The 14,597-nt window shown below is 39.4% G+C and overlaps 1 protein-coding gene across 2 annotated transcripts in view; it reads right to left on the bottom strand.

The window, feature by feature from the left end:
- ZNF654 (zinc finger protein 654) overlaps nt 1-14,597 on the bottom strand; it is a 108,341-nt gene that overhangs the window by 26,208 nt on the left and 67,536 nt on the right. For both annotated transcript variants that reach the window (XM_008267096.5, XM_070071937.2), the window contains exon 3: nt 13,606-13,687. In XM_008267096.5, the coding sequence (XP_008265318.1) occupies nt 13,606-13,687 (82 nt within the window). The remainder of the gene's footprint in view (nt 1-13,605; nt 13,688-14,597) is intronic.

The raw sequence follows: 14,597 nt of genomic DNA, 5'->3' as shown, positions 1-14,597 counted from the left end.
CTGGATCAGAAGAGGAGCAGCCAGGACTAGAACTGGCACCCATATGGGATGCCGGTGCTTCAGGCCAGGGTGTTCACCTGCTACGCCACAGTGCTGGCCCAATAGGCATCTTTTAATCAAAGTAGGTTTTATGGAAATCTGTTTAGGTGGAAGCTTTATTATTTTTGAATGAAATGCAGATTACAGAGTAAAAGTTATAGAATACCTAAGCAAATTCATAAACTAATGTGGTAATAAATCCAAGCAAAAATGTAAAAGATCTTGAATATGATTTTATAAAAACATAGCCTTCAAAATAGAGTAAAATCTTTATTGTACTTGGAAATTAAATTAGAATGCTCATATTTTATTATTATACTTTTGTTATCCTACAGTAAAGCACTTTAAAAGTTGTATAATTTAAGGATGCTATGTACTTTTTTCTTTTTACAAAAACAGTTAATCCCAAATTTTCTGTGAAGAATCTCTAAGGGATATTTAACTGTTTTTGAAAAAATAAACATTCTGAGATTGCTCATATAAAATAAAAGAAACAGTATAACAATACTTTTCAAAGGAAACTTTTTAGGGAGAAAATAATTTTAAATTAATATTTGGAAGTGTCTGCAACATTCCATGATTACTGTTGCCAAAAATCAGTTTGTCACCTTGAATGTTTGTATCTATTATATAATTAAAATTTTAAACTAGGATTTTGTGTTGCAAAATTTTTTTCATCCAGGGCATTTTAATGAGTTTCTAATTCATGTTAAAAAGTATTTCAGGGGTGGGTATTGTGGCACCATGAGTTAAGCTGCTGCCTGCATCTCTGGCGTAACAAATGAGTACTAGTTCTAGTCCCAGTTGCTCTACCTCCAATCTAGCTCCCTGCTAATATACCTGGAAAAGCAGTAGAACATGTCCCAAGAGCTTGGCCCCTGCCATCCACATGGGAGAACTGGATGGAATATTTGGTACTGGTTTTAGCCTGGTCAACCCTGGCCACTGTGGCCATCTGGGGAATGAAGCAGTGGATAGAAGATTAATCACTCTCTTTTTCAAATAAATAAATAAATAAATAAACCTTTAAAAAATTTTTATGAAAACACTGATTGACTTGAGTAATAAAATTTAGTAGATAGATTTCAAGAAAACTCTTTGCATAATGAGTAAAAGGCACTTCAACCTGAGTATCATGATTTAGAGAATCTCTCCATTTGGATCTACCAAAGGTAGTCTTTTCAGCTATGAGGGCAGTAAAAATCAAGCCTCAGAGTAAACCAAACCTAAAATTGAACTGTGAATCATTATATGACAAATGTTTTGTTTCAAACATAGAGCATATTTAATTACACTGTTTTTAGTAAAACATTTTTATACTTTTATCCCTTTAAAATGTATTTTTAAAAGAGATCTTATTATTTGAAAGGCAGAGTGCAGAGACAGAGAGATCTTCTATTTGTTGGTTCACTCCCCCAAAGCCCACAACAGCTGGGACTGGGCTAGGGGAAGCCAAGAGACTAAAACTCAATCAAGGTATCCCACATGGGCAATTGGAGCCCAAGCACTTAGCAGCTTCTGCTGCTGCTTTCCCAGGTGCATTAGCATGGAGCTGGATTGGAAGTGGTGTTAGAACCAGTGCTCTGATATGGGCTGTCAGTATCACAGGCTGAGGCTTAATCTGCTGCACCATCTCCTAAAATGTATGTTTCAGAGTTACGCAGAATCGGTATCTGTATATGAATTATAAATATACACACAGTGGGCATATGTGCTCAAACTTTTTAAAATAAAACTATGTATTAAGATAACAGAACTCTCAAGACTTCTGGTCTTAGTATTATTTGTGTTGATACTTGTGTCTGCAACCAAACTAAAATCTCAGCTTCATCTTTTATTGATCCCAACATCAAGTCAATTTTCTTTTTTTTCCCTTCTCAAGATTTGTTTATTAATTTGAAAGACAGGGATACAGAGAAGAGAGAGAGAGAAAGAGATATCTTTCATCTACTGGTTCATTCCCCCAAAAGGCTACAACAGCAGGGGCTGAGCCAGGAGCCAGATTCTTCCAGGTCTCCCACATGGCACATGGATGCAGGGACCCACAGACTTTTTACCTGGCACATTAGCATGGAGCTGGATTTCAAGTGGAGCAGTTAGTACTTGAACTGGTGTACATTTGGGATGCCAACACTGCAGGCAGAGCTTAACCTTCTATGCCACAGTGCTGGATCCCATCAAGTCAGTTTTCTTACCATGTCCTAATCTGCTGCTGCTTTGCTATTTCTAAGCTACCACTCTAATTTAAGCCTTTATTATAGTCCAGATCACTCATTGGCATTTTGTGGCACAGTGGTCTAAGCTGCCACCTGCTACACCAGCATCCTATATTGAGTACCGGGTTAGGTTTTGGGTGCTCTGCTCTGGTCCAGCTTGCTGCTAATGCAACAGAGAAAGCATAGAAAGATGGCCCAAGTACTTGAGACCCTGCCACCCATGTAGGAGGCATGGATAGAGTTCCAGGCTCCTGGCTTTTGCTTGGCCTTTTGGGGAGTGAAACAGTGGATAAAAGATATCTCTCTCCTTCTCTGTGTCACTCTGCCCTTAAAAAAAACAAACAAACAAACAAACAAAAAACATGAATCTCTTTAGGAGAGCAGTATAAATAAAACATTCCTTGGGGCTGGTGCTGTGGTGCAGCAGGTTAATGCCCTGGCCTGAAGCACTGGCATCCCATATGGGCGCCGGTTCTAGTCCCAGCAGCTCCTCTTCCAATCCAGCTCTCTGCTATGGCCTGGGAAAGCAGTGGAAGATGGCCCAAGTCCTTGGGCCCCTGCACCCATGTGGGAGACCTGGAGGAACCTCCTGGCTCCTGGCTTTGGATCACCGCAGTTCTGCCAGTTGCGACCAATTGAGGAGTGAACCATTAGGTGGAAGACTTCTCTCTGCCTCTCCTCTCTCTGTGTAACTCTTTCAAATAAATAAATAAATCTTTTAAAAAAATGGAAAAAAACACATTCCTTTAAACCTCTTATTTTGCTACAGACATTACCAACACTTGGTTACATTGTTAGATATATAATAGATTAGGGAACATGGCATACAGGAAAGAATGCTGGTTCCCAGGACACAATGGCAGGCAGGCCTGCAGTTGCAACATGACTGGTGGCTGGATGATACTTCAAAATGGTATTATGATGTGCAGGACTCAATAAGCTGGGGACAATGAAAGATAATGCAACACACGAGAATGAAAATACCAAAGAAGCCAGAGATAGCTTCCTGGGAGCTTTTCTGATGGAGAGGATGCTTTGCATTAAGAGGGCAGTAGATCTGACCATAAGGCATCAGATCTTACCTAACAATCATTGGAGGGCCGGTGCTGTGGCTTAGCGGGTAAGGCTACGGCCCACAGTGCCAGCATCCCGTGTGGGCACTGGTTCAAGTCCTGGCTGCTCCACTTCTGGTCCAGCTCTCTGATAAGGCCCAAGTCCTTGGGCCCCTCCACCCGATGGGAGACCCTGAAGAAGCTTCTTGCTCTTGGCTTTGGATCAGCACAGCTCCGGCCACTGCAGCCAATTAAAGAGTGAACCACCAGATGGAAGACCTCGCTCTCTCTGCCTCTCCTCTCTCTGTGTAACTCTGACTTTCAAATAAATAAATAAATAAATCTTTAAAAAGAAATCATTGGACCAAACAATGAGAATAAATTCTACCATGAACTGTATCTAAAAGAAGTTACTTGAGAAAGAAAAGACAGAAGACTGACAAAGAAGTAATCATGTAGTTGAAATCTGTCAGTGTGGCTGTCCTCAAAGTGTTTTTATTAAGTTGGTTAAACCTGAAAAATACAATTTAAGAATTATTTGGTTTATTGTAAGCCAAAAAAAAAAAAAAAAAGAATGAAGGAAAAAAAATTCTGAGGGTAATTTGAAGGTAAGACTTAGACCATCATTCTGCTTCTATGAACCTCAACTCCTTTGGAGTTTAATGTTCAAATCTGTAAAATAAGGGAACTGGATTAAATAGTTCTAAAGTGATTCCCACTCTCAAAATATCAAAATAGGTTTTACCTGTGCCGCAGCAGGTAGAGCTGCTGCCTGGAATGCTGACATCCCATATAGGTGCTAGTTCTAGTTCTAGCTGCTCCACTTCTGATCCAGCTACCTGCTAATGGCTTGGGGAAAGCAGAGATGTCCCAAGTGCTTGGGGCCCTGCCACCCACATGGGAGACTTGGAAGAAGCTCCTGGCTCCTGACATTGGCCTAGCTCCACACTAGCCATTGTAGCCACTTGGGGAATAAACCAGTGAATGGACAGTCTCTCTCTCTCTCTCTCTCAAGCTCTCTCTGTCTCCCCCTCTCTTTGCAACTCTTTCAAATAAATAAGTCTTTAAAAAAAAAATCAATGGGGCCAGCATTGTGTCATAATGGATAAAGCCGCTGCTGAGATGCCAGCATCCTATATGGGTACCAGTGTGAGACCAGGGCTGCTCCATTTCTGATCAGCTCCCTGCAGATGCGCCTGGGAAGGCAGTGGAAAATGGCCCAAGTCTTGGGCCCCTACACCCATGTGGGAGATCCAGAGGAAGTTCCTGACTTCTGGCTTTGCGGCCATCTGGGGAGTAAACAAATGGATGGAAGATCTCTATCTCTTTCTCTCTCTGCCTCTTCCTCTCTCTGTAACTGTTCAAATAAATAAATAGATAAAAGCATCAAAATATATGCATGCCCAAAAGTTACATTGTTTGATTTTTACAAATAATTAGAATCAAATACTTGTGAGCTATTTAAGACACTCCTTTTGGGAACAAATGAATGAATATAAATAATTATCCCATGTGTAACAGATTTATACTTTGTTTTTTTAAAATGTTAGGTAACAAATGTAACTTCCTTAAATTAGTAGAGTTATATCTGAGAACTACAATCATAAGCACAGTAAAACCACGAACTGAAGAACGTAATCAAATTTCAAAATTATTTGGTGGTTGCCATGCTAATTCAAGTACAACCCTACCATGAATATTTAAAATAAATAAATAATGAATAAATTTAACTACCAGGAAAGTGCTATTGTCACAGTTCTAATTTGTAATAATAAAAGCAGAATTAAGGTATATACAAGATTTATTTGCAGACACAGATATAAATATAAAATCTGATTCAGCCAAAAAAGCATCAGTCACAAAAACAGGTCACAGTGCTGCTTGTACTATACAAATTGTGCAAATTAATCTCCAATAAATGTTATTTGAGTGAATGAATGAATCTTCTGCCTCCTTAGTTTCATACTTTTTTGAGACTGGATGTACTCTATATATTTCCTTACAACTTAACATTTCTGTATTTTATCTAGAAAAATATTAACTGTTTCAAGCACTAATGAGCTGAGAATTCTAGTTATTGTATATTAGAACATCACACAATCTACTTTCAGTGAACAAAATACCTCATTAACTAGTTCTCAAAACTGGTTTCAAAATGTTGACCTTATTGATTTTTTGAAGACATTTACATGCTTCCTCCTGACAACACTGGACTGCAGGTTTTAGTACTGCAAATCTTTGTTTATGGTTGGATGTTGTGTGATTTAACTGTCAAAGTGCAATGCTTAGTACCCTCTCTTGTAATGACTGCTGTTCTGGTGTCAGGGTATACTGGCTTTTCCTGAGATACATACAATTTATCGATGCTGACAGTTTTATCTTTTGGAGACTTGTACTTTTTCCCTTGAGCTTAACTGTTTCAAGTTTATTTATTGTAAATTTTATACTTGAAAAAACTCTTGCTCCTGTATCTCTTCAAATTACACAATTTTAACAATGAAATCTCACTAAGATGTTTCTCAGATTACTTTTAAAAAACACAGGAAGTGAAAATATTTCTGATACAGTGAAATACTCATGTAAAACTTATTAAATCTATCACTCTTTATGTAACTGCCTTTCAAATAAATAAATCTTAAAAAAATTACAGTCATCCCAAGATTATAGGTAAGAATCTATAACTTTAATTCTTTAATTTTTCAATTTTTTTAAAATTTATTTGACAGGTAGAGATATAGATAGTGAGAGAGACAGAGAGAAAGGTCTTCCTTCCTTTGGTTCACCCCCCAAATGGCCACTACGGCCGGCACTGCACCGATCCGAAGCCAGGAGCCAGGTGCTTCTTCCTGGTCTCCCATGCGGGTTCAGGAGCCCAAGCACCTGGGTCATCCTCCATTGCCCTCCCGGGCCACAGCAGAGAGCTGGACTGGAAGAGGAGCAAATGGGACTAGAACCCAGTGCCCATATGGGATTCTGGCGCCACAGGCAGAGGATTAACCAAGTGAGCCACGACACCAGCCCCTAATTCTTTAATTTTAACATCCTTTTCATTCCCAGTGCTAAATGCACGGTATAGTTATCTCAGATTTCTTGCACAGATAGTTAAGTCTTTTCCCTTACACTTTTCTCACAATTAAACATATTTTGATTTCCGTTTTCTACACTGTCGCTCCCCCTCTTCGTGGAGGAACGACACAGGACCCTGTGCTGTTCTTTCGTCTGCTCGGCCCTCCCCGGGTTTGCTGCTGGTTCTTCCCGGGTTGGCTACTGTCCCTTCCACCTCCGTGGAAGGGCGGTTCCCCCTGCCACATTCCCCACTTCTGCAGGGGAGTGGCACACCGCCGGCCGGCTCTCTGGGGGCTGCACAGGTGTTCCCCTTAGATGTTCCCCTTAGATGTTCCTGGTGCATGCCGTCTCTCTCCTCCTTTATAGTCCTCCTCTGCCAATCCCAACTCGGCTTCCCACACGCCGAGTACGCTGCTCTCCTCCAATCAGGAGCAAGTCCTACAGTTTATTGGCTGAACTGGAGGCAGCTGTGTAGAAGCTGTTTTCTTCTCTCCCAGCGCCATATTGTGGGAGAGCAGATGCATAGAATAAGTCTTAATTCCAGTAACTTAGTCTAGTCCGGGTTGCTCCCCACATACACAATGTCAAAATCAAATCCACAAATAAATATTTGATGTTTTCATTCCATAAATACCTTTATTGACCTTTCCCTTTCCCCTTTTTCACTGTACATGGTGGGTACCAGTGGACTATAATGTAGACAGTTTCATCCTGTTTTTCATTTTTTAAAGTTCAACAAGATAATACTTCTCTAAAACGGTTGTTTGTTTGCTTACTTTGTCTTTAAAGAAAGGCCAGATATCAGACAGACTGTGGACTCATTTATCCTTCATTTGTTTTGGCAAGCATTTCTGTCAATACTAACGGATTAAGACTCCCACCTGCTAGACAGGGATTAAAATCAGCCTCTGCTCACTCTATTTAATAGCATAGTGAGAGAGATGTACAACCTGACAGAGTATAGAGGGATAAGAGATTTGTAATGGTAGAAATATTTAGAGGTTGGGAGTAGGCTCAGATGTAGTCAAAGAAGTTTAGCAGAGACAAAAAAAAAAAACAAACTTATATGTGAAAGAATTACTCCTCATAAAATGTCTTGCTAGTAAACTGATAACAGCAGTATTCATTTCACAAGAACTACAAAGATTGCCTTGAATACCAAGACTAGGACTTCGCCAAATTAAATCCTTGGGAAATTTATTCCAAATAAGGAGGAACTGTATTCCAGTTTTCAGAAGGTTTCAGTAGGACACTAATAGTTCTAAACATCTCCACGTTAATTAAAAGTAATAAAATCTGCTAAATTTTTTGGTTTATAACTGTACACTTTGAATTCTTAGGAGAGCTCAACACTTGGCCCTAGTAAAGCTGAGTGAGCTTTAACCCTTTCTTTCTAATTCCTCTGTTATTGCTGGCTTTACCTTTGATCAATGTTTCAGTGACATTTAAATCAGCATATCAAGAATGGAACTTATTTTTGAATATCCCGCTCTTCCCCCTGTAATCACTGCCCACTTGGCAAATGACACAATTTTATGTAGATATGCAGTTTAGAGGCCCAAAAATAATTTTATTTTTCCCTACCTACTTTAATCTGTATCCAATGACACCATTTTATGTAGATACTCAGTTTACAGGCCCAAAAATATATCTGATTTTTCCCTATCTACCTTACTCTGTATCCAATCAATATCATAATTTGAGGTTTTAGTTACAGATTATTACATGTGCTCTTTTTTTTTTTTTTACAAACATGTATTTTCTTTTTCTGGAACAACGTGACCTTAATAGAGTCTTCATAATAGCCGTGAAACAATAACTTAATAATTTCTACTTCTTTACTTAGATCAATCCTATTTCGTTTATCCTAGAAGAACTCTAATGTGTTTTTTAACCAACTGGAATACTTTATTTTCCTGAGAAAAGACGTGGAGTCAGTTTGTTTAGATTATTCATTTATTTTTTTTTTTTTTGCCCTCTCATAAACTATTGGGTGCTGCATTATTCAATCTATTTTTTTTCCTCTTGAAAAACTCCACAATCATTATTTACTTATTCTGGCATTTGCTTTTGTTTTGTTTTGTTTTTAAAGATTCAGCAGAGTACAGAGAGGCAGAGGCAGAGAGAGAGAGACAGAGAGAGAGGTCTTCCATCTGCTGGTTCACTCCCCAGATGGCCGCAACAGCCGGAGCTGAGCCAATCTGAAGCCAGGAGCCAGGAACTTCTCCCAGGTCTCCCAAGTGGGTGCAGGGATCCAAGGACTTGGACCATCTTCTACTGCTATCCCAGGCTCTAGCAGAGCTGGATCGGAAGTGGAGCAGCCAGGACTCGAACACATGCCGGTATGAGATGCCAGCACTGAAGGTGGTGGCTTTACCAGCTACACCACAGCGCCAGCCTGGCATTTGTTATTACAGAGGAATTCCATGCCAGCCTGATTTTGTTTCCTTTGTGGGAATCCCATTTGTTTTACATGTGTCTTCCATTTGTAGGAACTTTCCTTTATTCCCAAAACTGATGGATATAACAAGATAGGATATGCTCACATGTAACTTTGAGAAATAAGTTTTAGAGATTGCTTCCTTCATTGATTTAGGGTTTGTTAGAGTTTTTTAATCTGCTGTCAATCACTGCACTATACTTTTTTTTTCTTTTTAAAGAGACAAATAATAAGACGGAGCTCCCATGTGCTGGTTTACTTTCTAGATGTCAGCAAAAGCTCAGTCTGAGCTAGATCTACATCTCCCACATGAGTGGCATGGACATGGTTATTTGAACCATACCTGCTACTTTCCAGTAGCATTGGAAGAAAAGCTGGAATTAGGAATCCAACCTCGAAACTTGGATGTGGGACATGGCAGGCATCTTAATCACTGTGCCAAAGTTCTCCCTTTCACTGTATTTTTTTTTTAAAGATTTTATTTGAGAGTTAGAGTTACAGACAGTGAGAGGGAGAGACAGAGAGAAAGGTCTTCCTTTTGCCGTTGGTTCACCCTCCAATGGCCGCCACGGCACCGCGCTGATCCAAAGGCAGGAGCCAGGTGCTTTTCCTGGTCTCCGATGCAGGTGCAGGGCCCAAGGACTTGGGCCATCCTCCACTGCACTCCCTGGCCACAGCAGAGAGCTGGCCTGGAAGAGGGGCAACCGGGACAGAATCCGGCGCCCTGACCGGGACTAGAACCCGGTGTGCCGGCGCCGCAAGGCGGAGGATTAGCCTACTGAGCCACGGTGCCGGCCAAAAAATTATAACTGTCTTATCTTTGCATGTAATAGATAATAATTGGTATTTATCTTTGGTCATTTTTACCTAGAATACCTGGAACAGAGATCTGTTTAACACCTGGGTGAATAGGGCCTTATGAAATCCTTCAAGTCCAAAGAAAGAAGGAGAAAGTTTCTATGTACTATAGTTTAATTTGTTAGGTCAACAGGATACGAGGGAGTAAAGAGAAAGCTTCAGTGGGAGACAATCATCCCTCTCTTCAGGACTTTCTTACCTCTGGGTACTGGGGCAGGCTGCCTTTAGTTTGGGCCATACTCCCATTCTTTCAGTGGAAGGAATGCTCTCACAAAGAGCCATTCATTTCATTTTTAATGTGTGTATAACAGTAACATTGGGATTCTTGTGGGGTTTTGTTTTGTTTGTTTTTTGGCTCTGCTACAAGCTTCAGATATACTTTTGAAAAGCACCAATAAGAATGAGACCAGCCACATACCAAATTCCCATCATCTGCTATTTCCTTTAGTTGGTAGCAGTGGAGGTACTACTGGATACCACTGGAAAATCTATCTCTGTTGTTCTTTCTCTCGTGCATTTCCCTATTTTGTCACTTTCAGTTAATCAAATATTGCTTGGCCCATCATTCTATCTTTCTTCATCCTGACTTCTAGCATTCATAATGAGTTTTCTCCACATTTAAAATTGTTTTTGTCATTTCAGTAGGAATCTAGATGGCTTCTTGATTCATGATGAAGATGATGGGTGCACAATATGAGAAGTGTGTCATCTTCTTATGTTGAGATAAAGAAAAATTTCTGACAGTCAAAGACTAAGAAAGAACATTTTTAGAAGCTAGTAAATGGAATATCTGGCTCTAAGAATGAAGGTTCCTTTTGGAATAATGCAGAAGAAAAATGGTAGATACGAAGACTTGAAAGATTCTACTTCAACAACTCAGATTTTGTTTTTCTTTTTTTTTTTTTTTTCCTCATTTTATTTGAAAGGCAGCCAGAGACAGATCCTCTATCCACTGGTTCACTACCCAAATACCCACCACATAGTCAGGGCTGGACCAGGCCAAAGACAGAAGCCCAGAACTCCATCTGTGACTCCCAGATGCATGGGAGAGACCCAAGTACTTGAGCAATCATCTGCTGTCTTCTAGGATGAGTATCAGCAGGAAGTTGAATCAGAAGCAGAGGAGTCCAAACCTGAACCAGGCACTCTGATATAGGCTACAGGCATCCCTAGTGGTGACTTCATCACTATGCCAAATATCCACCCCCAAAACTCTTATTTTGGATCAACATGTATAGAAGAACACAATAAGCGTAAGATCTAGGTTTGGTCTTCCTGTAAAAATAGAAATCCAGAAATATGACATCAGAACCCACACCCTTCACCAGAATGGCACTACCTGCCTTAAAAATAGTAATGGGGGGGGGTGGGAATGGGCTGGTATTATGGCATGGCATTGCCAGCATCCTATATAGGTACAGGTTTGCATTCCAGCTGCCACTTCCAATCCAGCTCCCTGATAACAGCTTGGAAAAAGCAGTGGAACATGGGCCCCTGCCACCCATGTTGGAAACCTGGATGAAGCTCCTGGCTCCTGGATTCAGCCTGGCTCAGCCCTGGCCATTGTAGCCATATGGGGAGTGAATCAGCAGATTGAAGATCCCTCTGTATAACCCTGGCTTTCAAAATAATAAATAAATCTTAAAAAAAATAAAAAAAAACTTCAGTATCATATAAGAGTTTGTTAGAAATGTAGATTATTGGGCTTCACTTTATACCTCTGAATTATGTTAATTTTAACAAGATCCCAAGGTGATCTTATATACATTAGCCCTGTGTTTACATACTTATGGCAGAAGAGAAAATATGTGAAACTGTTGTCAATGGGTAATAATGAACTCTAGTAGAGCATATTTAAAGTATTTTGAAAGTGGGGAAAGTGGACATTAAAATTCTATTGAATTATCAAAGGTCAGTCAAAAGTTTGGCAAATGCATAAACTTAGCAAATTCATGGTTTTAGGGATATGTATTCATTGCACATTTTTGCTGGATCCCTAAGGGCATGGGCCTAGTAAGCATTAAATGCAGTAACTCAGTTCAGGAAATGAAGGATGATTCTCCAGGTAAAGTGAAAATGGGAGCAAACGAAGAAACCTCACCTAAGTAGGAGTTAAAGATTCAAGGAAATTCCAAGTAGGAAGAAATCAGAGCAACCAATGTGGCAGAAATGGCATTGAGAATTTAAAGATGAGGGTTACAGGATGTGCTTCAAAAAGATTAGGGTAGGAGATAGGAAAGGAGGCAAAATTATGACTTCTTCCTTGAGAAATTATTTTAATAAGTGAGTAGATATATTGGTTGAAAGAGAAAAATATAAAGGGCATATCCCTTCAGAAATGTTATGGTTTCATAAATTTAAAGTAGAAGATAACCATGTCTCATCTACTGCAAACACTTTAGTGGTTCCCATTACCAGTGCTTAGCTGCTATCTCCAAGAAGTACTTCTTGACCACCTCATTTAAAAGTGAAATATCTTTTCTCAATATCACCATTCCAACATTCTATATCTCTGTCTTACTTTATTTTTCTCTAGGGCATTTGTCACTTTCTAAAATATTCATTTAAAAAGGTTTGATTTATTGTCTTTATGTCTCTACACTAGAATTAAACTCTACAAGAGCAGAATTTTTTTTTATTAAAGTCCTCCCAAGCCGGCGCCGTGGCTCAATAGGCTAATCCTCCACCTTGCGGCGCCGGCACACCGGGTTCTAGTCCCGGTCGGGGCGCCGGATTCTGTCCCGGTTGCCCCTCTTCCAGGCCAGCTCTCTGCTATGGCCAGGGAGTGCAGTGGAGGATGGCCCAGGTGCTTGGGCCCTGCACCCCATGGGAGACCAGGAAAAGCACCTGGCTCCTGGCTCCTGCCAGGATCAGCGCGGTGCGCCGGCTGCAGCGGCGGCCATTGGAGGGTGAACCAACGGCAAAGGAAGACCTTTCTCTCTCTGTCTCTCTCTCTCACTGTCCACTCTGCCTGTCAAAAAAAATAAATAAATAAAAAAAAAAATAAAAAAATAAAAAAATAAAAAAAAAAAATAAAAAAAAAAAAAGTCCTCCCAGACTTTAATACCTATTACATTATAGGGATGCAATAAATATTTACTGAGCAATAGCTCAAGAATGGATTGCCAAGTACACAGTGTCAAAGGAAAATTAGAATGGCAAATTAAGAAATCATAAACACTTGAATATATCTCTAATTAGCATGTAAGTTCCATGAAAACTGGTATTTTTACCTCTTTTGCTGAAATAAGAATGGATAGAATGTTCAACAGACCTAATATAGCAGTTTTCTTGGTAGAACATAAATAACGCCTATTTAAAACCATAAAATAAATACAAGATAAACTGGACACCTTACCCCTAGGGGGAGCTCAAAACACATCTTCCACCCTATAGAAGTGCTGATAAGAACGCTGGAGTGAACCAGAGTACTAAGAGTTGGTTCCCAAGTAAATGACACAAGGAATCTTGTCTTTTCCAGATGTGTTTATTCTCTCCTCTCCTATACCAGATACAAACAAACAAAAAACTTTTGCCTCCCAACTTGGGAAGCCTACAGTGAGATGAAGAAAATGAAAGTTACATGAAGGGAAAAAGTGGCACGGGACAAGACAGATTTCTTTTGGTCTAGGCACAAGCAAACCTTTTTCACCAGGGCTAAGTTCTAAATAATAATAGCAATAAAAAGTAAGTTTATACAAGCTCTCTTCCAACAAATGTAGAATTGGAATCCTGGCTACAAACTGCTTGGGAATATAGCAGAAAATTAATTTTAAGATCTCTCTTTATCTGCCAGCATCACAGACTCTAAAACATGGTCACCTTAGCAAGCATAATAACTTATAAGCAATAAATGAACAATAAACTATTTGTAGGGGGAGAAGAAAGCCCTATTATAATGCAGACAATAATCTAAAGTAGGAAATTCTTTTACCTGGAATGATCCAAGAATATCTTTTAAGGGCTCTTCATAAAACTCATCTCTTCCAAAGAACAGCAGCAATTCAAAGAAACTCCTAGAAGGAATAAGTGAATGATAACTTTCATTTATAAGAATAAATGATTTTTTCCAGTTTATTAGATTATCAAAAGCCATAAAAACTATCAAATGTCAGATATTTGTTTTAAAAATATTTGCTGCAAAAAACTTCTCATCATTTTCATATTATGTTTTTACTAAAATCTTAAAAGTATCTTCAAGAAAAATGCAAATAATATACATAAAGTTATTATAGAATGGAACCATTAAAACAGTACTCATGCCTACCAATATTCACAATTCAATAAATATTCCATGGTATACAAAATGGCAGAAACAGTGGTTATAATAGATAGAATTAAAAAGGAGAGAATGATCCAACATGGGAAGCAGGCCACACAGCAGACTCATCAAGAAACAAATGCCCTAAACAGCACTCTGACCTCAGAATCAGCCCTTAAGGCATTCAGATCTGGCTAAAAAGCCCATAACACCATTTCAGGCATGGAAAGCCAAGATACTTTAGCTAAATATGACCTGTATGAAGGATCTCTGTGAGATCCCAGTGGAAAGAAGGGGCCATCAAAGAAGGATGTACTTTTCTCTGAAGAAAGGAGAGAACTTCCACTTTGCTTATGGCCCTGCCTAAGTATGGACAGTTTGTGGACTCAAAAGGCTTCCATAGCCTTGGCAGCTCATGACAAGTGCATCAGGTGATCACTGACATCATAAATGAGAGTGTCAATTGTTAAATAAACAACAGGAGTTACTGTGCACTTACTCTCCATGTAGGACCTCTGTCCTTAATGAGTTGTACTATGAGAATTAAGTGTAAAACTTCTTTTGAAACAGTACTGTATATTTTCTGTGTGTGGGGGGGCAAATTGTGGAAATATTTACTTGGTATAGAGTTGGTCTTCTGTATATAATTAAAAATGAATCTTAAT

Source organism: Oryctolagus cuniculus, chromosome 4 (assembly GCF_051225735.1).
Source record: "Oryctolagus cuniculus isolate XC-2025 breed Fujian yellow rabbit chromosome 4, ASM5122573v1, whole genome shotgun sequence".
Taxonomy (NCBI): domain Eukaryota; kingdom Metazoa; phylum Chordata; class Mammalia; order Lagomorpha; family Leporidae; genus Oryctolagus; species Oryctolagus cuniculus.
Note: the sequence above shows the minus strand (reverse complement) of the source record. Positions and strands in the feature narration are given on the sequence as shown.